Consider the following 23,022-nt stretch of genomic DNA (forward strand, 5'->3'; position numbering starts at 1 on the left):
GGCAATTTGGACATCTTCCGTGGTGAAATAGTTGTATCAAGAGCGCCCTCCACGATCGGAGTCAAATATTGATGAATTGCGCGCGAAACCCTCGCTTCTCCTCCGATTGAAGCGTTGCACACCGTCTTTATGTTCCATTATTTTGATTTATTTATTTTATTTTTGAAGCCAAGCAACAGATTCTCTCAAAATTTCCCGAGAATTTGCCTTAATCATTTCGTAGGATTCCGTGTTTAGGCCGATTTGGCCGTTTTGTTGTAGGGTCCTTTATCCATTTTATCAAGTCAAGGGGGAAGTTGACTTTCAAAACTTAGTTGCTGGTTTATGTACTTACCAAAGGAGATGGTGTTTGCTGTACATTCTGCGAATGAATATCTTGGTAAAGAAACTGTCCCAAGGAGGACATAGGATCTTGTAGATGGAGTGACAGGTTTGAAGTGAATGAGAATCCTCTTCCGATGCTCTGACGGACTATCGACGCGCTTTTCCACAACAATGTTACACATTAATTAATGGAGCCCATTAATCTTTTAAACAACAAGAGTTCTGGAAAAGCATGATGACGTCCTGGATGATCTGATCTATTATGCTTTGCAGTCGCTCACATCATGAGCTCTTGTTAGCCGTCAAATGAGAAAAGTGTAGTTTGGACACTGCGAGAAAAACACTGTATTTTCCAACTACAAAATACACTTTTAAGTATGCTGAAGCCAGAAGCAAAGAGGATCTTACTGGTCATATCTAAACCATAATTAGGCTTCACATAGGAGGCAGACTGAGCGAGCGATCTGAAGAAATCTGCATAGCTGGGGAACAATTTTCCATGAAATTCCGCATCTACCACACTTTGTTTGACCTTGGAGAAACGATTCGTTCGTGAGTTACAGCGATTTTTCTGCGCGTTACCGGTTACGCGCGGGCGGCATATCAGCGGCGCTTCCATGGGACCATGAAAATCGGATTCCTCGGGGTCGATTACCTGGGAAATCATCTTTTCCCGGAGAATCTACGTCAATTTGCGCCCAAAAATGATCTCTTCAAGACGGGGACATTGGCCCCCTCCATAATTTCCCTTTGGTCAAAAATTGAAGTAGATTCTCTGGAAAAAGATGATTTCCCAGGTAATCGACCCCAAGGAATCCGATTTTCATGGTCCCGAGGCCCCCCCTAGCCACCCTCGGGGGGTAAAAGGGGGAGGCACAATGTCTCCCGACTTTTGGGATCGTGACCCCCTCTTTACCTCCCAAGGGAGGCATGGAGGGTTTCGGGGCCGTGAAATTCGAATTTCTTGGGGTCAATTCCCTATTCAACCCCGCGGTCCCCCACTTCGTACTACCTACAAGGGGAGGCTACCGATTGTCCCCCTCAGATCGGGTTCAAATTTGGCAGAGAGGTAGAACAGGTATTAATTAGGTATTAACAGGTATTATAAGAACCCGTATTTTTTTTTAGGTGCCAATGCTCAGCCGTTTTTGAGTTATGAATTTTTGAAGTTGCCGTTTTTTCGTGTCAGCGACGCGCTCAAGTTGAGCCTACTGTGCATGCACCTTTTAATGCGATCCGAATGTCGTAATGTTCATGTGAGACAGTTGTCCAAGCGGTAGCGCGCTTGTCTATGGTGCTGCAGACTCGGAGTTCGATACTTGTTCCGCGAATTTAATTTTTAAAATCGATTATTTTGTTTTTTAATCGCCTCATCACAAGAAATAGTAAGTCACCTTGTAGACGTTATGATTCTAATTATTTTTTATGTATATTTTATTTTTTATTTTTTTTTAATGAGTGTTTGCCAAAGAAGGAAAAAAACATAATGGACCACTAGACAAGGTGCGAATTTAAGCAATCTGATACATGTTTCTTAACCAGAATTTCACGTAGAACACGATTAACGCAACGAATATTACTGAAACGAACTCCTAACGAAGATATTAACGTTTTTACTTCACATTGGTTACGAGGAATTTGAACTGCCCGCTCACAAGAAACTCAAAGCTCTACGTGAGTCAAACCGTGCACTACAACGGTTTCAGCAATCTTCTCAATCGAGCAATGTTCATTTCCCACCATTTGTTGTTCAAACTATAAGCAATTTGCTATAGCTGAGCCAAAGCGTCAAAATTGAGGTTGTCAGATTTTAATATAGCAGAGACTGTCATGATAACGTTTAGCGCGCGATGTGAATCACGTAGAGTGTTGAGTTTTCGTGAGCGGGTGGTTTGAATTTACGCATCAAAAATCATTAAATATCTTCGTAAGGAGTTAATTTTGGTAATTTTCGTTGTGCGCGCCGTGTTTTAAGTGAAATTTCGTTTAAGAAACATGTATCAGAATGCTGAAATTCGTACCCTGTCTAGTGGTCTATTAGCATCACAACGTCTACAAGGTGACTTACAATTTCTTGTGATGAAGCGATCAAAAAACAAAATAATCAATTTTAAAAATTAAATTCACGGAACAAGTATCGAACTCTGAGCCTGCAGCACCATAGGCGAGCGCGCTACCGCTTGGACAACTGTCTCACATGAACACTACGACATTCGGATCGCATTAAAAGGTGCGCGCACAGGAGGCTCAACTTGAGCGCGTCGCTGACACGAAAAAACGGCAACTTCAAAAATTCATAACTCAAAAACGGCTGGGCATTGGCACCTAAAAAAAAAATACGGGTTCTTATATTAACCTATTCTACCTCTCTGCCAAATTTGAACCCGATCTGAGGGGGACAATCGGTAGCCTCCCCTTGCTAGACCAACCGAGAAAAAGACCTGTTACGGGTGGTCTGGCATACCCTGTATGACGAAGTATTAAAAAAATATTTATTGGAGGGGACGGGTGGAGGGAGGAGAAAATATCGATGATTACAGCCTACAGCATGAATATAAGGCCGTAGCGGTGAAGCAACCTCTGCCTTGCCCGCGCGGGATGGAGCGCCGCCGATATGCCGCCCGCGCGTAACCGGTAACGCGCAGGAAAATCGCTGTAACTCACGAACGAATCGTTTCCCCAAGGTCAAACAAAGTGTGGTAGATGCGGAATTTCATGGAAAATCATCTCAACAGGTTTTCATTCACGTGGCAACGATTCCAAAGAGAGGAGAGACGAAAAACTAAAAAAAGTCGAAACGTCAAAATCGAAAAAATCGATTTATGACCGCGATCAATTACGTAACCTTGCAAACAGCATTAAAATTCTTGTAGAGAATATTTTTTAACCTTTTTTTTAGCGCAAACCGCAACACTTACACTCAAACCGTTCGCGAGATATCGATTTTTAAAGTTTTAAAAAAATAGCAACTTTGCCCCCTCCCCCCTAATTATCCGAGGGGGCTGAAATTTTGCCCAAGCATCGGGGACACTTAGTACAACATCTGAGCAAAGTTTGGGCCAAATCCAGGGGGGGGGGGGGGCAAAATCGGCGTTTTTGGAACAACCTCTTTCATGGGAAAACTGATGGTGTGGTTAAAAATACTCAAAGTTCGACATTGAAGCTGCAAAACGAAGTTAAATCAAAACCAGAAACGAAGACCTCTCATGGGCCCGCCTACGTCACAACTATCATGTTGTTTTCCGCTATTTCAGATGCGTTGTTAAACTTAAAAATATTGAAGTCAGCGAAATGACGTCAGACCGCCATTTTTAGTTATCCGCTTAGCGATGGCGTAAACTTGTTAGTAAACAAAATGACAGGTCATCAGTTAACTGCAACGAACGTTTAACAACACTTTCACTGAGCTCAGCAACGCATTAAATAACTCAGCGGTTACACTATGGACTGAAACATCGTGTCTATTAATGCGCCTGAGTTTCCCCACAAGGAAACTGTAAATATAACCTCACACTAGTAACATGCTAAGGTACAATGAGAGCAATTCATAATCCGATGCTAATTTAAAGGTTCTGAGAATGATCTTATCAACTGGAGGGCATGAAGAGCTCATTATCACAAAAAAAATTGATGGATACGGCCTACGAACGTCTCAGAATTCCATTTGAAAATTTGCCTCCATTCCTAATAAGAAAACTGAAATAAAGCATAGTACTTCAATATACAATGCTTACACATGATCAGTTCCCAAAAATAATACACCATACTTTACTAGAAAAAATCAAATGTATTTAGAATAGCTTAGGCAGAGCAAAATTAATGAGTTGAAAAATGAACAAATATACATTAAGAATGGGCCAATGGCAAGGAATTTTGGCAATTTTGTAGTACAGTTTCTCTCTCGTGAAAAAACCAAAACGGTCATAAAAGCAATTCTTAAAAAGGAGAAAAGCTATTGCAAGCCGACAGTCGAGTTGACACAGCAAGGCAAAGGTTGAAGTTGAGTTCAGCCAGTCATCAAAAGCTGTAGTTGTCATCAGAACCCACCAAAAATATTTCAAATGGGTCCCATTTTTGGGATCTTTAAAATCGGCTTCCTTGCCATTCAGAGTTAAAAAATACGAAAAAATTCTTAGAAACTCAGGTCACTTAGTTCAATCAGGAAATGAATTAAAAAAATTAGCTGCCACTGACCCATTATATCACTTAAGCAGTAAATAATTGTGACAGTTGATTGTTGGCGGGTGGCTTTAAGTTTAATGAGATAGGGGAAAAAAAATTCATTACTAAAATGGGAGAGAATGCGAAATCACAGGTTGGGAACCAAAAAACAAAATTAGTAAAATAAACAAACAGTACAACGGAGATCTTGCAAGTTACGAATTTGAAATAAACGTACTTCTTGGGTAAATTTCTGTAAGAGGGCAATGGTGCTGCTGCTATTCTTTAAAACAAACTCCTAATTCAAAGAATCAATGTTGATGCTGTGATGGAAAAGATTTGTGGTTTTATGAAAAAGTCCACCTCTACAAGGCATACAGAAAGTCGCCTTGTTAAATGAGTGGTTAAAGATGAGGAAATGAGACTTTGAGAATGTTCTTACCTTCAAGAAACCCATCTTTGGTGGGAGTCGACATTTTTAGGCCCCCTTCAAGGAGGTGGTCCAGGAGCCCTTAACTTTTTTGTTTCAAATGACAGCCTTTACTTAGTGAGACATCATGAAAAAGAGAGAAAAAAGAGAACATTTGGCGCGATGGGTCTGTTGCAAGCAAGAGATAAAGCCAACTGAATACACTTTTTAAGAGTAAGTTCGCTCAAAAGTCATGTTGGACACATAAATAAAGTCTAAAATCCACTCCTTAGCGCGCAATCTGCAAAGATTGTAACAAGCTTTTACCGCACATGTGGACAGATTTTCTTGGTGGCTGGCAGTCAACTTTACCCGAAAAGAAACCTAACCTAAATAAACGTTCAATCTTGGAAACTGTGATGAACTCTCCTTGCCGAAGATTTCAATGGATTCAAAACTTTTGTTTTGCAAAATAAAGGAAGAAAGAGGAAACAAACGCTCAAAAACAAATGAAATCATAGAATAGAAAAAGTTAGTTAATAGTTTGTTTACTTCGGGTAGGTCTTTCTCACTCCTTTACCTGTGTAAACCTGATCGGCGGTGACTGAGAAAATTAGCCCACATATGCGAGAAACTACAAAAAGCATAATATGAACTATGCAAATTGCGCGCTAAGGAGCAGATTCAGACTTCCTTTATGTACCCCACGTGATTTACGAGCTAATTTACTAATTTACCCATTAAGAGTGCAGTCAGTTGGCTGTATCTCTTGCATGCAACAGAACTAGTTAAAAAAAAAAAATAATGAAAATAAAAAATGGACTTAGACTGCGATTCCCAATGCCATACAAGGGCTCCACTTCTCATTGAAGTCAGTTCTCTTAAATGGATTCAAAACCACCAAAAAAGCCTAATTTATGGCTATTACCGTGAGAAAAAAAGCAAAAAATAAAAATCTGAAGATAATGAAAAAAATTGCCAACTGCCATGACTGCTCTCCTGGAGAGGAACAAATTTTATTAACTCAGAGCATTTTATGATTTCTTCTCTTGCTTTTCTTTTTTCTGAGCTTCCAGAAACGCTTCTTGCTTTTCGTATTCAGCTATCAATGCTTCTACTTCTTGAGCTGGTAAAATTCTTGTGATTGTCTTACCATCAACTCGCTTCAAAGTAGCTATTTCCACTGAAACAAAAGTATGACTTGTAATTAACTGGTTGATGATAATTAAGTGATAATATTACTTCAAATACATGACTTCTAGATGCCACAGATGATGAGTTGCTCACTGCAGAATTGATATTTACAAAGGAGGGGTATCAATGAGGGCCTTTTTATTGAAGATAAAAAGGCCCAGATTCTAGGATCTGGAAAGGAGTATTACGAAATGTTTCAATAATTTGCCCCTTCAAAACTGTAAGATTGCCTTGTTGCCGTTTTACTACTTTCATTCTGCATAAATATACCAATACTGCATCTTACTGGAACTGCAAATGCTAGTTTTCTTCATTCGTTTTGGCAGCGTCCATTTATATATAATATGATACGCTATCAGTTAGTGCATATGCACTGGAAAAATTTACATTTGTCACCATTTCTTCTTTGAATAGGTGAGTTTCAGTTTTTCATTGTAATGAATTGCTGAGGTTTTTTAATGGTGAAGAATCCTGGATTCGGGCCCTCCGATTCCTCTGCGGACGGAAGACAAGTCCCGAACTCTCAAGCTGGTTCCTTTTCTGGCAGATTTTTTCACCCTTTCTTTTTCATCATTTTTTCTTTTCTTTTTTTCGAAGCAAAGTCGGTTTCAAAATTAATCCCATCTTGATTTTCTGAATATTGTATTGAGCATGCACTACTCTGGGAAAACCAGAGGTGTTCTATTTCTAAGTGTCCCACTTTTTTTAATGCAGTTGTAATTTTAAACGGGATTCGGGGGTGGGGGGTGTGTAGGTTTGCAGACTTTACTAAATGCTAACAGAGTGCAGTCTGAAAGCTTTCTGTGAGCCAAACCCTTCAAAGTAACGCTTTCTCGTCTTTCCATACAACCACCTGCTTCTGAGATCCAGGAGGTAAGTTTCCTCATTATTTTACATTTTTTACCTATCCGTTGCCGTATCACGCCGAATCAAAAGGAAAGTAAAAGTCACTCTTTCGAGAGCATATGTATTAAATGATAGGGTATCATATTGCTAGGGGGCTACGTCCCCTGGCCGCTACGCGGCCCAACCCCCCGAGGGCGCTCCGCGCCATCAATGGGCCGCTTCGCGACCCTATTTTTACCCTCCTATCAATGTTGGTTTTATTTTTCCCCTAAAAAATTACGATATGACGTATACTTTACTTTCAGAATGAAATGATTTTTGTTTTTGATGAATATAGACAAAAACAATTTTTTTTGAAGTCAAAAGGACGCATTTTGGAATGACTTCTTAATGAAATATTGCAGTAAAACGATGAACACTGATAATCAGGTAATAATTAGATATTTGAGGTTTGAGGAGTCGGAGATCGAACCCACAACTTGATCCATGTGTGCGCCTCCGACGTCTTTGATGACTCCGCCACCACTCGCCTTGAGGGACATGGGGCGAATCTTGTGTTGATAAGGAGAGCTGATGCTACACATCCACTGCGCAACCTCCTCGACCACTGCGCATCCTCCTGCGCATAGCGGTAGCAGTCCTGAAGCATTCTGTATATTCACTCACTTTTATAACATTATTTTAAAAAAACCTGGGTCCTATTTCCAAAATCTGATTAGAGCGGGCTCATCTAGGGCCTATCACCTGTCGATGTAAGCAAAAATCATGGAAATCGGCCCGGTAGAACACTCAAACGAACTATGACAAAAAGTATAAATTTACATTGTTTAAATTCGCAACTTTACGACGTAATATATAAAAACCTGGATCATATTTTGAAAAACTGAATAGAACGGGCTAATCTAGAGACAATTGCCCGTCGATAGCCGCAAAAATCATGAAAATCGGCCCAGTAGAACGCTGGAACTAAGCGTTACCAGTTACGCAAAATTAGGAGGTCTCGGAGCTTACAGTATAGATATTTGAATGGACGCTGCCAAAGCGAATGAAAAAAACCATCATTTGCAGTTCCAGCAAGATGCAGTATTGGTATGTTAATACGGAATAAAAGTAGTAAAACGGCAACAAGGCAAACTTACCGTTTTGAAGGGGCAAATTATTGAAACATTTCGTAAAATTACTCATAAATAAAAACAATTCTGCAAGGTATCCCGCCCAAACGCTATCGAGTCGTTTAAGCCAAAAAAAAAAAATTCCGTCAAGATTCTGGAAAGTAAAGGCGCTTTAAAAGTATTCTGGGGCTATAATAGCTATATCACCGGTGGTAAATCCCGTTATATTATTAAAACGAAATTGACTCTAGACTAATGCCTTAGTTTCTTGAATACGATTATTTCAAGCACTCAAACATTTATACCACCAATTTTAGCCATGGGGTGATTTTCTGAAAGCCGATAATATCACGAATTTTTCATACAACCTTTCAAAAATGGCTTGCTTTTGGGGCAGCCCATTCGATCATCGAACCGGGATTTAAATGGAAGCTGAGAAAAACACAAAGCTCTGAGAAAAATTTTGAGATGAGTATAGGAACGGTTTGTAACTAACGAGGAGAGGCGGGGAAAGCGGCTAAAATCCGATCCAATTTTTGCTGTTATTCTATACGTTGCCGCGGACTGCTGACTGTGTCCACACATGGTTACTGTTCAGCATATCCATATGTAAGTATTTTTACACGTAGAATCTAATTTTCACGCCAGGGAGTCTACACATTTCGATTTTAGACGGAAATTTGGACCGCATTAAACAGACAGGAACCAAACCACATCAGCTCTTGCCATATTGAATCAGGCAATTTAATTTTTTTCATATAAAAACGGTAGTGCGGATTTTAGAGCAAATTTCAGTAAATGTTCTCCATAGTACGAGGCAAATTCCTTAAAATTTTCAAAGGAATCCACACAAACGTTGTCTCGTGAAAAATTAAATTGCCCCCTTAAATTTGGCAATGACTGATGAGGCTTGGTTCCTTTCTGCTAAACACGGTCCAATTGATGGTTTTTCGGGATTGAAATTATTATTATTTCATGAAAAATAAATGCACCCAAAGTGACTATAGCACATTGATTTTTATATATTTGCACTCACGAAATTGGTTGGAAAATTCCACGAGTGGGTACATCGACCTGGTATGTAAAAGTTTCTGCGACTTTACAGCAAATCGGTAGATTTTCGGGATGTAGATTGCTTACTTTCAATTCATGAATGAATAAAGCATGGACATGGTTGAACTTCTTTGCATGGAAATACGTTTAAAATAACAAAATCAAGACATATTTAATGCAATTGCACATATATAGAGTCAATTTCTTTTCAATTATATAACGGGATTTATAATACTGGTGATTTGGATATTTTAGCCCCAAAATACCTTTAAATCGACTTTATCTTTCAGGAGTTTGACAGAATTTTTCCTTTCTTTGCTTAAATTATTCTGTAGCACTTTTCTTTAAGAATCTGATAAAATTTTGCTGGAGGCAGATCAAAAAACTTAAACTTGTTCGAATGGCTTTCTACATTCACAACACACGGTCTCGTCAAAATGCGTCGTTGAAGTGTTAGATCGTATGAATTCTCTTGTTGTGCTACTTGCCTATTTTGAAATCTCTGTGAATGAAAACTAAAGGGGTTGATATGTGCCAGTTAATGATGCGCCTTATCAACACATTGTGTTTGAGTTCACTGCTTGTTTTTTTTTAACGTTGTTTTTTCTACAGTCGTCAATGAGTAATTCTGAAGAGCATTTCCGATTACATAATTGACATTTTGACTGTTCAGGTGAAGGGGGCGGGGGGCATCAGGCTTTACTTTGCCTTTCTCACAGTTTCTGAAAACGCTTGAAAACTCCCTATTACATTGGAAGTCCAAAATATTCCTTTTTAATTAATTAATTACTGCTTCTGATATTATGAAATATGCAGCAGGAGTTACTGCCCCCCCCCCCCCCCTCCTCCTCACTACGAGATGCATGTAAACCTTGAAAACTACAAAAACCCTCAAAAACATTTTTCGGGCAAAAAATCCGGTCGAGGAAATTGACGTGTCACTTCCTTTTAATCAAGTATAAGATAGGCAAAAACCTTTGATGAATTCCCAAGGTCCACTAAGACTAATAATCATCAAAAAATTCCAAAAAAAAATAAATCCCTTGCCAAAAATAAATAAAAAACCGATTTTGAGATAAATCCCTCGAATGTACTTGAAATCACAAAATCGGTCGAGGATGTCAACTGAAATTTTTCCCCTTTTAATTATGAGCTCCGCAACAAGCGTGACTCGCTTGTACCTTTTCATACACGAGCCGCACGAATTCATCTCTTCTTCTCTCCTCTCCTTCCGTCCATGGACAGAGGTCCAAATCCCTGATGTCGGCTTCAAGTCGGTTGCAATTTCACCAGTCGCCCCAATTTTTCCATAACCACGTGTTAGACTTTTTCGAAACATGATTCATCTGAAACATGGATTTTTTTTTAAGGGAGCTTACCATTTGCTTTGGACGGTAGGTAGGTTGTAAGTAATAATTGTTCTTATACTCTATCAGTTAAGTATAAAATACATCTGTACCATTGGATGACATTTCGACAGACACGTTAGGTCCGGACAAGTGAGGGGATTTCTGAATCGCAAAATTATTAGTGGAATTGCTATAGTGGAGGAGTTGAGTCCCTTCACGGAATGAGCCCCACTTAAGTCGATAGGTTGTACGTGTTTCTCTCTGACTTATGTGTAATCTTAGTATAATCCACCCATGTTTACGCACCGAGCCGCAGCCGGTCGCGTCAGTAAATCCGAAAAATTTTGGACCTCTGTCCATGGACGGAAGGAGAGGAGAGAAGAAGAGATGAATTCGTGCGGCTCGTGTATGAAAAGGTACAAGCGAGTCACGCTTGTTGCGGAGCTCATAATTAAAAGACGGTTTTCCAGGTAATCGACCCTGAGGACTCTGAATTTCATGGTCCCTAAGCTCCGCTACCCGCCCTTTTGGACAGAAACCGTCTTTTTCTGGAGAATCGACGTCAATTTTGCGACCAAAGAGAAATCTTGAGAAACTTTTGGAGGGGGCGAAACCTCCCTCCTCAGAGGTTACTTTTTGCCGTTCAAAGGGGGTCAATTAAAACTCTTGGGGGTCACTAAAGATGTAAAAGTGTTCTGCTCCTCAATTTGGATGCAATCAATTTGCGATTCGGAAAGGAGCCCCGATTTTTAAAATTTGGCCCCCCGTTTATCCCCCAAGGGGGGCTAGAGGAGCTTCGGGACCATGAAATTTGGATTTCTCGGGGTCGATTACCCGGGGAACCATCTTTTTCTGGAGAATCTACGTCAATTTTGAGACCAAACAGAAATTATGGAGGGGGTACTGTCCCCCTCTTTATCGAGTCATTTATAGGCCTTGGCTGGGCCGATTATGGATTTTAAGGGGTCAATTTCACGTGAAATTTTCCGTGCTTTTCAATTCTGATGCGATTAATCCGCAATTCGGTCGGGAACCGTGACTTTTAGCATCGTGACTCCCCTTTACCCCCCAAGGGGGGTTGGGGGGGGGGGGGTCTCGGGACCACGAAATGCGGATTCCTTGGGGTCAATTCCCTATTCAACCCCGCGGTCCGCGACTTCGTACGACCTAAAACAACCGAGAAAAAGGCCTGGTACGGGTGGTCTGAAACACCCTGTATAGTAGATCCAGGCATTAGCAATAAAACATGTGGCGGTCTTTAGCATTGCATATAAATGGACATGTTTACGCTACAAGTTTATGCTGCAAATGGCAGATCTACTATACAACGGACTGTCATCACGCGAAAAGCAAGGATCCGGTAGCGCGCGCAGTAAGATCAAGGTTTACATGCATCTCGTAGTGAGGGGGGGGGGGGGGGGCAGTGACTCCTGCTGCATATGTCATAATATCAGAAGCAGTAATTAATGAATTAAGAAGGAATATTTTGGACTTCCAAAGTAATAGGGAATTTTCAAGCAGTTTCAGAAACTGTGAGAAAGGCAAAGCAAAGCCTGATGCCCCCCTCCCCCTTCACCTGAACAGTCAAAATGTCAATTATGTAATCTGAAATGCTCTTCAGAATTACTCATTGACGACTGTAGAAAAAACAACGTTAAAACAAAAAAAAAAAAAAATATCCCCCTGAAAATCCGAAGTTTTCGAAAATTTGGCTCTGAGGGCTCATTTTAGGCCCCCAAAATTCACCATATGGTTAAAATTGGTAATTTAAGTAATTAGAGGCTTAAAATATGCATGTTTAAGAAATTTGGGCATTATATCCAGGAAGAAAAAAAAATTTTAAATAATATGACGGGCTTTGCTATGGGTAATTTCGCTATTTTAGCCCAAAAATACCTTTAAATTGATTTTATTTTCCAGGAGCTCGACAGAATTTTTTTCTTTTTGGCTTAAATGACTCAGTAGACACTCTACTTCAAGAAACTGAAGAGTTTTTGCCTGTGACTTGTCAAAAAATTTAAACTCGTTCCGACGAACCTTCCGAAAAGCAGACCGTTCCAAGAAAATACGGTTCCTTCAGCCCCTGCGATTTTTCGGAATTTTTCCATTCCTCAGTTTTAACTTTAAAAATACTCTATTTTACTTACAGAAAGCACCTAATGAAATTGCTTTCATAGAATTTGTTGAGCTACTGGACGTCACTGAAGATCCTTAAAAGAATTTGCAATGGACACTAATGAAGCTGGCCAATTTAAATAAATAAATAAATAAAATAAAAAAAAATTGTATTCTTGATACCATTGAAAAAATGGTTTTAACGTGTAAAGATTATTTTTTTGAGAAACTCTAGGTTCAAATCCAGATTCAAGACATCAAAATCAGGGGATAGACATGAGTTCGATGTTTTAACACCAGAATGGGAAGCCGCAATTGTTTTTTCAGCAATAAAAAGTGAATTAAGACCAAAGTGTGCTGTGGTGGAAGTATAGCCAAGGCGTCGACTTGAGTTAATAAGCGGCTGCCTCCGTTTGAGTTAAGATCAGACAAACTTATTCCAAATCTGGGTCATTTGGTAATACATATATCGAATACAAGAGAACCAGGTAAAGAGTTCAGAATCAATGGACTTGAACACATAGCCTGGATGACGCGCGCCAAGTGCATTTAGAGGAAACCCAAAACAAAGGGAAAGGGTATTTATACCTGTATCTCAAACCGATCATCGCCTGGTTCGCTCCTCGATCGCGAACCGTGTACCGATGCGAAAAATCGTATTGAATACAGGCTGAGGGAAAAGAACTCGGTACTTTCCCGAGCAACTTCAATCCCCCGTTGTTCCCTTGAAAATTGTGAAAAACATCCGTGAGCACACTTAACCCACAACGTAAGTAATGCCTAATTGTTGGAAGTCTTAGGAATTTTTCTAAATAACATGCAACACAGCAATGAAATACTGAAATCCATTTCTCACCTTTTTCTGAGGTTAATTTGGTCATATCTAATGTCTTACTGAGCACTTTGATGGCCAATTGCTGTGCACTTTCTAGGGTCATTTCTCCTTCTTTGTAATCTTGTTTCAAATTTGAAACAGCAGCCTGAAATAAACACCATCCGTTGAACATAGGTGCATTGAATTTGAGAATTGAGGAACAATTTAGTGGGCAGTGATCCTCAGAAACATAAAAATTTTTGGAGAGAAACTGTGCAAACTTATATTTACTTTTAGGCTTAGGGTTAAAATTTCGTTCTAGATCACCCTGAGACGCATAGACAGATGATTTCCAAAACGTGTTGTAATTGCTAGTTGTAGCGAAATACAACGGGCAAACAGGGTTTTTGCGTGTATTATAATCAATCAACCTGTTTTTAGGTAAGGAGAAAAAACATTCAGTTGTTTTCCTAAAATGAAAGGTACTGCGCTGGTTGATTATGGCTAGTGAATGGAAGGATATGAATGATAATAGGTGCTGAATTTCTTCATCTCACAAGCACCATAATATAGGACCATCCTAATGAGAATTTCCTCTTTGATGGCATGTCATTGCGGATAAGTAAGGTAGGGAGAGACAAAAATGTGGGTAAAAACCTTTAAAAGGCAAAGGCAGTTTTTTTTGTTACTTCTTTTTAATCAGACCTCTGTAATTGACATAATTTTTGTTAATAATAGTGCATTTCACCTATTCAACAAATCGATAGCTAACGAACAAAACCGCTCATGGACGACTAGACACGGTAAGACTTAAAGCAATCTGATACATGTTTCTTAACCAGAATTTCACGTCGAACACGATTCGCACAACGAAAATTACTGAAACCAACTCCTAACGAAGATACATATAAACGTTTTTATTTTACATTGGTTACGAGGAATTTGAACTACCCGCTCACAAGAAACTCAAAGCTCTACATGAGTCAAATCGTGCACTACAACGGTTTCAGCAAACTTCTCAATCGAGCAATGTTCATTTCCCACCATGTGTTGTTACTAGCAATTCGCTGTAGCTGAGCCAAAACGTCCAGATTGAGGTTGCCAGATTTTTATATCGCAGAGACTATCATGATAACGTTTAACGCGCGATGTGAATCACGTAGAGCATTGTGTTTTCATGAGTGGTTGGTTTGAATTCACGCATCAGGAATCATTAAATATCTTCGTAGGGAGTCAATTTCGGCAATTTTTATCGTGCGCATCGTGCTCTACATGAAATTTTTGTTACGAAACATGTATCAGAATGCTGAAATTCGTACCTTGTCTAGTGGTCCATAGCAATAGCAAACTGACGATTATGCAGAACGAAGGGAAAACTTCGTCATTTTTGAAACATTAAGGTTAGATTTGCGATTTTTTCATACAATACAGCGTCATTCAAACAATTTCCTATAGAATTAGAACAGACTAAAACCATCAACTTACGTATTTTACACTGTACAATGCAGGAAATTCGCTAAACCTTTTTCGCCAAAATTGTCAGTTAGGCGGTATTGTTCACTAGCCCTCAAAATGTAAGTACCACCAACATTACAATTAATATGAGGTCTTTCTAATCCCGCCTTATCTGTTGAGAAAGATACATACCGCACTATTGTTTCCAATACACGTTGCTTTCCACCCCCCATAATTTCCACTGGGATCAGACTGGTAGAGTTGAAATCCATAATGTTTATCCCATCCCATGTATATTATTGACACACCAAACGGTCTTTTACCTGTAACAATGAATAACGTTCAATTTCGATTATTATCAGTGGCATCTTGGTATGCAATTTTCAGAGGAGAATTGAAAATGGAACACTCTTTATGAAAAGGTTACTTCAATTAACTATATAACGAGAAACAACTGGTTGCATTGAGTATGTTACATGGAAGAATGGAGGAATTGAAGAATGATATGATGTGGAGTGACGAAAATATTTATTCTGTAAGGGGTACACATGGAAAGTAAGCTAGGAAATAAGTATATTCACACAGGACTGACAGGTAGGGATGTCACGCAGCATTGCATTTGGACGGTCACACAGGAAGTGTTCTTTTGTGTCCGGCGCGAGAGTAGCTTTGGCCTAATGGTGAGGTTGCCACATATTTCACAGGTTGGTATTTGAAAAATGCATATTTTTTCCAGAAAATCGTGATTTCGGGAAACGTAGTGAGATACAGCTGTACCTGAATGTTAGTGTATCTAAAAGTCACACATCGCCGGGAAGGTCTGAGACAGTAGGGTTGGGCTTGTTTTGACCTACGTATTCGTGGCAAAATAGAGCTAGGTCCACACATTCTCTAAGACCTGGGCTCCTTAAGACAGTTACAATCGGTTGTAATGGTATCCCGTTGTTAAGTGTTTTTATCAAACCATAAGTTTGATGTGGAATTGCATTTAGAACAATCAAACTTTGCAACGTGGCTTTGCTGATCAGCTAGTCCTCCAAGCATTTTTCAACGACAGCATCGTTTATATTTTGGAGTGCAAACGTTAAACATTTACTGATTTTTGTGGAAATTTCGAAATCTGATAATAACTGCTAAGAAAAGAAATAAGGTGGTCATATTTCGGGCATCTTGGATTTTGTCCGAGATGTAGGTCAGTAGGGACGGTTCTACCATCGATTTTCTTGGAAATGGTGTCGTATAATAAATAAATAATAAAAACAAGCGGGAAAGCTCTAATACCAGGGTATTAGAGAAGCGCTCAGCGGTGAGCGCAATTTTAATGAGTCTCAGCTTTAATTTACTACCTATTAACTGAGTATGTTTAAATTAGCAATAATAAAATTAAGTAATTCTTAATATATTAATAAAACATCTAAAATGATGCTTTGCCCCCCCCTCCCCCAACCAAAAAAAAATTCCAAGATCCAAAAGAAAAAATAATGATCCATTACATAAGTATTGAAATATGAATACATTTGGAATCCTGGATTTCTCATAAAAACAGAAAAAACTATTACCGCTCCAAAAAAATAACTTTTCTAGAACACTTAAAGAAAATGTATCAAAGATGAACGTATCACTTCACGAAGCCAAATTAGTTGTTTTAATGCTGCCCTACTATGACAAGTAAAAAATACTATCGGTAAATAAATGAGAGAAATATAAATATTAATAGGTAAATGATGAGGCAAAAAACGAAATCAATCAACTACAACTGAGTACTGAAGGTAACTTTTCGCGAATCGAAGGCACCAGGTGTCGGGTTGGGTGGCCGGCCACTAGGTTGCAGTACACTGTGCTAAAACCTTCTAATGATCCATGATCAGAGACAGCCTCTCCTTTGATTATTCTCATGATAACAGGATAAAAATAATCTAATACGTAAATAGAGAAAGAGAATTCCTACAATACCAGAATTATATTCAGGGTAAACGGAAATTACATTCATTTTTTTCCTCCTCATATTATCTTGAGCCATAGTAAAAAATCTTTTTCATTTTCCTTCAGCAGTTTTCCTTCTAGCGGCAAATTGTTAATTGTGTTCTCCTGAAACCCTAGCTTACATTTAGTAGATTTGTAATTTCTCATATATTTTAGGAATTTAAATGCGTTTACAGTAATTTCAGGCGAACCAAAGGCAGAAGTTGCCTTTACGCCTTAATTTATTAAGGTAACTTACGTTCTGTGTAATTAATAAACCATGTTGGCCCAAATATCTGAAACCCTCTGCTGTGATAACATTCGAATCAGTCACTGTAACAGGGACATTAATATCTTCAACATGTCTTCAATGTAATCTGTGAGTATATAGTAGGTATAATCGGGTGAGTTGGTTTATCGTAACAAGTCAACGGAGAAACTACGAGACCGCGTATCTCGTTTGCGGTGCTTAAAAATCTCCATTCCCATATTATTCTTTTGACAGAGAACAAATCAATTTTGCCCCTTGGTTTTCACAGAGTTTTATTCGCACAAAGAAGAAAAATTGCAGAAGTTTTTAAAAACTGACGTTGGTTGGTTTTCCGTGTAAAGAAGAAAGTATGAAAGGTAGTCTACTACGTTGCTAACCGAGATACAAGGTCTGGTAGTTTCACCGTCGAACTGTATTATACAGAAATTACTTTGTGAGTATGGAGCTGGTCACTAGAATTACAATGCATAAATATGTAGGATAAAGGTGACTGCAACAGTATTTGTCATGAATGTTTCATGACACCTGCAGAAAAGATCGGTGGTTCCTGAGTGATGATAAAGGACTCAAGGGTGGGTAGGTTTCGTTGAAACGCATAATTCTCATATGTACCTGTTGAGGCATGGATTTTTGGCCTGCTGAGGAGTTGAGCAAATAAGAAACCATTACTCATAAGCTGATAAAGTTAGGAGGAAACACGATTAAACTGTAGAACTTCTGATACTTTGAGAATGTAAACAAAGACTCAACCTTACAAAACTTTCACGATAATATTATGAACTCAATTTCCAAAAAGTCTCTGTGGTTCATGAATTTTTTAATCAAAGGTATAGGTTCTCTAACTGGATGAGAGATGGCCGTAGTGATCATTTGACGAAATGGGTTTTCTACTTTAAACTATCTAATCTCCAATTTCTGTCAAGGAAACTTTTCCTGCTACTAATGAAGAATTATTTTTTTAGGAACTCACTGGAAAAATACAAGGACGTTCATTCCTATATTTTTTACCTTTTCTCACCTACCTTTAAAATTTAACTCTGTCATAAAACTGTCAACTTAAATCTTTTAGATTTTCTTATCCACTTGTAATACGAAATTCTGTATCTTGGGTCAAGGATTGTTGAATCGATCAAGTGGTATCTTCCATCTAGTGTCACCGGCAGGGATACCGAACTGATCAAGGTATCAAAAGTTACAGAATCAGGTTGCAGAAATGAAAACTTCCTCATATACATGAAACTTGCAATCTCAATAGCTATTCCCTCTAAGCCATTTTACCTATTCATGGAATCAACTACATGTAGGACCCCGTTTATTAGACGGCGCGACGCATGAAAGGATGCCAGATGAAAGCAGTATCTATTGTTACTGTAAGTCATAAAATCAGGTTGTAGGTATGAAAGCTTCCTCATATATGGAGGTGATGTAACTTTCAACCTCATCTCCTACATCGTCTGGTTGAACATTTATTACAAGGTTATTTACCTTCTTTACTGAAAATTAGCCAACAGGTCAAATGAAATTTTGCACTCATTGAGCGTTCAAATGCCAGAAGTTAAGTCTGCGGAGATAGCACATAAAGTGTCACGCAATGAATCTTACAATCTGACGGAACCAAATTCACCAGAGAGTGATTGAATAAATGAGTCATGAAACCTAGAATTTTTAGTACAATTAAGAGGCTAACACATACCTTTGTTATGGAGCAATGTGAGAGGGAGAATGTAGTAGTTTAAGAGTAGAGTGTTATAGGGAAGATTTATGAAACTGTTGGTGCTGCAAAAAATCTTAGACTTTGAAAGTACACAATTTTCTGCTACTTCAGATATCTTAGATTTTTTGACACCTAGTTAAACTCAATAATCAGAAGTTGTGAACTACTAAGGATGTGATGACGACATCGCTTTGAGAATAACAGATATTCTATGATCAATGATACACTTGAGCGGTCCTTTTCATAATTTGCAGCGATGAGGTGGTGACAATCAAGAAGGTACAAATCGCTGCGCTTGAACTGCGCAAAATGATCCTGTCATTTTTCTATGCTTTTCAGCATGAGAATGCAAACCGTGTTGTAATTGGTGCTTGGGCACAACTATAGACACTTTCAAACTCTTAAATTTCACAACACAAACTTTACACGGCTGATGGCTGAAGGACGAAAGATGAAAACAAAGGAGTAGGCGAGACGCGAGAAGCAAATGCGGGAGAGTGGTGTCGTCGTCATCTGAATCGTGGCAGTACCTACAGAAAATGAGCATTGATCTTATTACGCCAGAAGAGTGCCAGCGAGGCCAAAACTCATGAACCAATCAGAGAGGGGCAAAAGGATGGCAATACTCTCCAGTACTTGGGTGAAAGACACATAACCTAGATGTAGGCGAATTCTACTAAGCTCCGAATAAAGTTATCACCGGTTGTAAAGTTGTCGGGAAAAAAAACGCGGATCCTGCACTTTCAGAGATAATTGCAGGATAACTATAAACCGAAAAGCGAAGAGTTTTAGGACTGTTATTTATTTCTCACGCTAATTTGTATTCAATCATATTCACAGAGGTATTATCAAGTAATAAAAAAAAAAAATGTTTTAAAAATGGTGTTCCGGGGATCGATGAGTCGCCATTTGACTGCAGGAGCGCTCTACTGTACTAGAGCTCTAGTGGCTAGTCGAAAGCAATAAGCGCCGCCTATCGGCTGAGCGCTTAATAAGATAAAATGAAGAAAAATAAACTTCTTCAAAGATTAGTACCATGACAAGGCAAGGAAGCTTACGCATTATTTTTCATGCAATGCAAAAACATACAATGCTACAAAATATAATGTACAACAAAATTCTGTAAACAATATAGTCTGACATACAACAATAATTTTAAAAAAATTAAGTCCACGGATTCATCCAGGATCGGAACTCTACATAAAATCAACAGTTTTACTTCATTTTTAAAAAGTTTGACAGTGGGTCTTAATTTATCCACCAATTCCCCCATTTTGGACCACTGTGCGATGAAAATTTGTGAAAATGAACACAAGTTATTGCATTGAGGACCGATAAGAACATTGTTAGCCATGAACTCTGCAGGAGACTTACAATTTTACTTCCATTTTCAAAAAGCTTAACAAATAATCCTGATTTGACCACGATTTCTCCCCATTTTAAACCACTGTGTGACCGATAAACTAATTCTAAAATCTATAAGTTTACTTAACAACTCTTTAATAAATGATATTAAATCTCTAGAAGTCTCTATTTTAGAAAGTCCGTGGTGGGCTAATTAACAATACCCTCTAATGTTAACTAGATGGCTCAAGAGTCCCTCCATCCCTCAGTAAAAACCCAAAATTCCAATTTTTCTAACCCAAAATAGACTTTTTAAATATTGATAAAGAAAAAAGCAAATGGACCCTCATATAATTCTAACAGTGGCGTGGCGTGCTTTGCGATATATAGATTGTTATGCCATTTAAACCTATGGAAAAGGATCGATAATCAGGGTGTTCGCAGCGAACGCCTTAATAATCGATTCTTTACCATAGGTTTAAATGGCAGAACAATCGATACATCGCAAAGCACGCCACGCCACTGAATTCTAATGAAATTCCTTAACTTAATCAATGATAGACCCAATTATATCCAATACAGTACTGACAGAGGAGTCAGCCTCAGTGGTGTAGTGGTCAAGGCAGTTCGCTGCCAACACTGAGGTCCCGGGTTCAATACCCGGAGGTGACTGATATTTGAGGACACTCAAATATCAGTCATCGTGACTGGTGATGACTATGCCACTCCAATACCCTGACCCTTCGAGGTTACAGGGTGCGGGAGGGACATAGTCACCCAGTAAGTATGGGTAGTAAGTAAAGTCTGCACTGTTCGACTGGGTTGTGAAAAATCGGTAATCACTCGTAGTGTGCGCGACTGCCAGCGCTACCTATCAGTGTAGATTGCATCAACACAGTCCAACTCGGTGGAGACATGGCCGTGCTCCGAAAGTCTGTGCTCTGCAGCGTCTGCCACAGTCTTTGATAAGACCTTCCGTTGGCTATCAGACGGCCGCTGAGCCTTGCGGAAATATAGATGATACTCAATGTGTCAATAGTACGAAGATATGTTAAGGAGTACGGTCCAACTTCGGGGTGCACGACGGCAGTTGCCTTGGCCCCTTGAGGGCGCCTCGCCGGCCAGCCCGGCCTTACTTACTTACTTACTTACTTACTTACTGACAGAGGAAAATCAGAAACGTATGTAACAGCAGTATTCACCATCAAAATGTTTTTTAAACTATATGAATGATCTAACTTCACTTCGATCTTTGACGCTGAAGCATATGCCATTGAAAGAGCAATTGAATATAGTCTAACTAATAATCATAAAAACATAATAAACTGCTCTGATTCTCAAAATGTACTTAAAGATCTTCTCAATCAATCTTGTGACCTCCACCCAACAATAAATGATATGAAGTCACTTATTTATTACAATCAGCCCAATAATATGTGGTTATCATGGATCCCCAGCCATGTGGGAATCCCAAAGAATGAAAGAGCCGACAGTCTAACAAAACTGCTCCCCTTGGCCAATAATGTTAACTAAGAGCTTTATTATAAGCAATTAATCCCTCATTTTAAAAAACAAGCATTCCTTGAATGGAACCAAGAATGGATAGAATGTATCTGGAAGGGTCAGAAATTAAAATCAATTAGCCGAATAATGAATCAAAAACCTTGGTTTGATAAACTAAAATGGAATCGTAGTGAAATAAAAAATGTAATTAGACTTCGATTACGCCATGGAAACTTCCCACTTCGTCTACAGAGATTAAATCTGAAAGACACAGAAACATGCGAATATGGGTGGTATGGTGACCTAAACCACATATTACTGTAGAAGCTCGTTAAGACGAAAAATGAAGGGACCGAAAAAAATTTCGTCATAAGCAGCTTTTTATCTTAACCGTTCTCTGCTTAAGACGAAATTTTTCGGCATAAGCGGCAACTGCGCTTGAAAGTTGCGCTGGTATCCGCGCTGCTCTCAGTCATCCTGAAATCATTTTTGAGGTACACAGATCAAAGGTCAGGTGAAGAGTTTTTAAGTGAATGACTTTTTGAAAGATTATTATCTATCAGTTTTAAATTTTTAAATTTTATATAATATGAAATCCAAATTTTGAATTTTCTTAAAATACGCAAATCGGTTTATCGTCAACTGTCGATTGCATCTCAGTCATCCAGCAAAATAGAGGATACCCACGATTTACTCTCAACCTACTTTTTTTATGTCAAGGTACATAAAACTAAGTCTATTTTCCCTAAGAATTGGCTCTTTTTTGTCATTTTTACCCAATTTCAGGGTAGAAAATAGGAAATTTTTCTTCGTCTTAACCGGCTTGGGTTACGGGTCAAAATTTCGAAGTTTCGTCTTATCCGTATTTTTTTTACAATGCCTCTTATGGAAGTGTCAAGGGACCGAAAAAAATTTCGTCTTAGCGGATTTTTGTCTTAACCATATTTCGTCTTAACAAGCTTTTACTGTATTTGAATGCCAAAATTTAATAAATCAAGATACGATGATTCAAAATCTAATTGAAAATAACTACTTCCCTTCATTCAACGTCCCATATATACTTCACATCCCAAACCCTAAGATATATAAAATCATTGCTAATTTCTTAAAAGTCAATAATATAAATCTATATATAAAAAAAATAAAGAATAATCAGAACTCTAAGTCATATCTGACTGTATTAGTTATTTTTAAGAGTAAACACTACCTGGGTCGCTGCAGGTGACAGTTGCTCTAGGAATGTTTTAACTATCAACAGTAGGACTATAACAAATTTTATTTCTTATCTATAACATTAGTAAAACCTTCCAATATCCATTTCCAAGTCTTCCAAAATCTTAATATCCAAATAAAAAGAATATAAACCCTAAACCTTCCATATTTTCACTTTGAATGT

General features: G+C 38.6%; 1 protein-coding gene across 1 annotated transcript in view; it reads right to left on the bottom strand.

Moving 5' to 3' along the window:
* Nucleotides 1-4,091: 4,091 nt before the first annotated feature.
* Nucleotides 4,092-23,022, bottom strand: part of Prosalpha3 (proteasome alpha3 subunit) — a 38,809-nt gene continuing 19,878 nt past the window's right edge. Inside the window, exons 4-6 of the mRNA XM_072301153.1 lie at nt 15,025-15,155; nt 13,420-13,543; nt 4,092-6,077 (exon numbers count right to left, since the gene is read on the bottom strand). Coding sequence (XP_072157254.1) covers nt 5,929-6,077; nt 13,420-13,543; nt 15,025-15,155 — 404 coding nt within the window. The 3' untranslated portion in view covers nt 4,092-5,928. The remainder of the gene's footprint in view (nt 6,078-13,419; nt 13,544-15,024; nt 15,156-23,022) is intronic.

Source organism: Bemisia tabaci, chromosome 1, assembly GCF_918797505.1.
Source record: "Bemisia tabaci chromosome 1, PGI_BMITA_v3".
Taxonomy (NCBI): Eukaryota; Metazoa; Arthropoda; class Insecta; order Hemiptera; family Aleyrodidae; genus Bemisia; species Bemisia tabaci.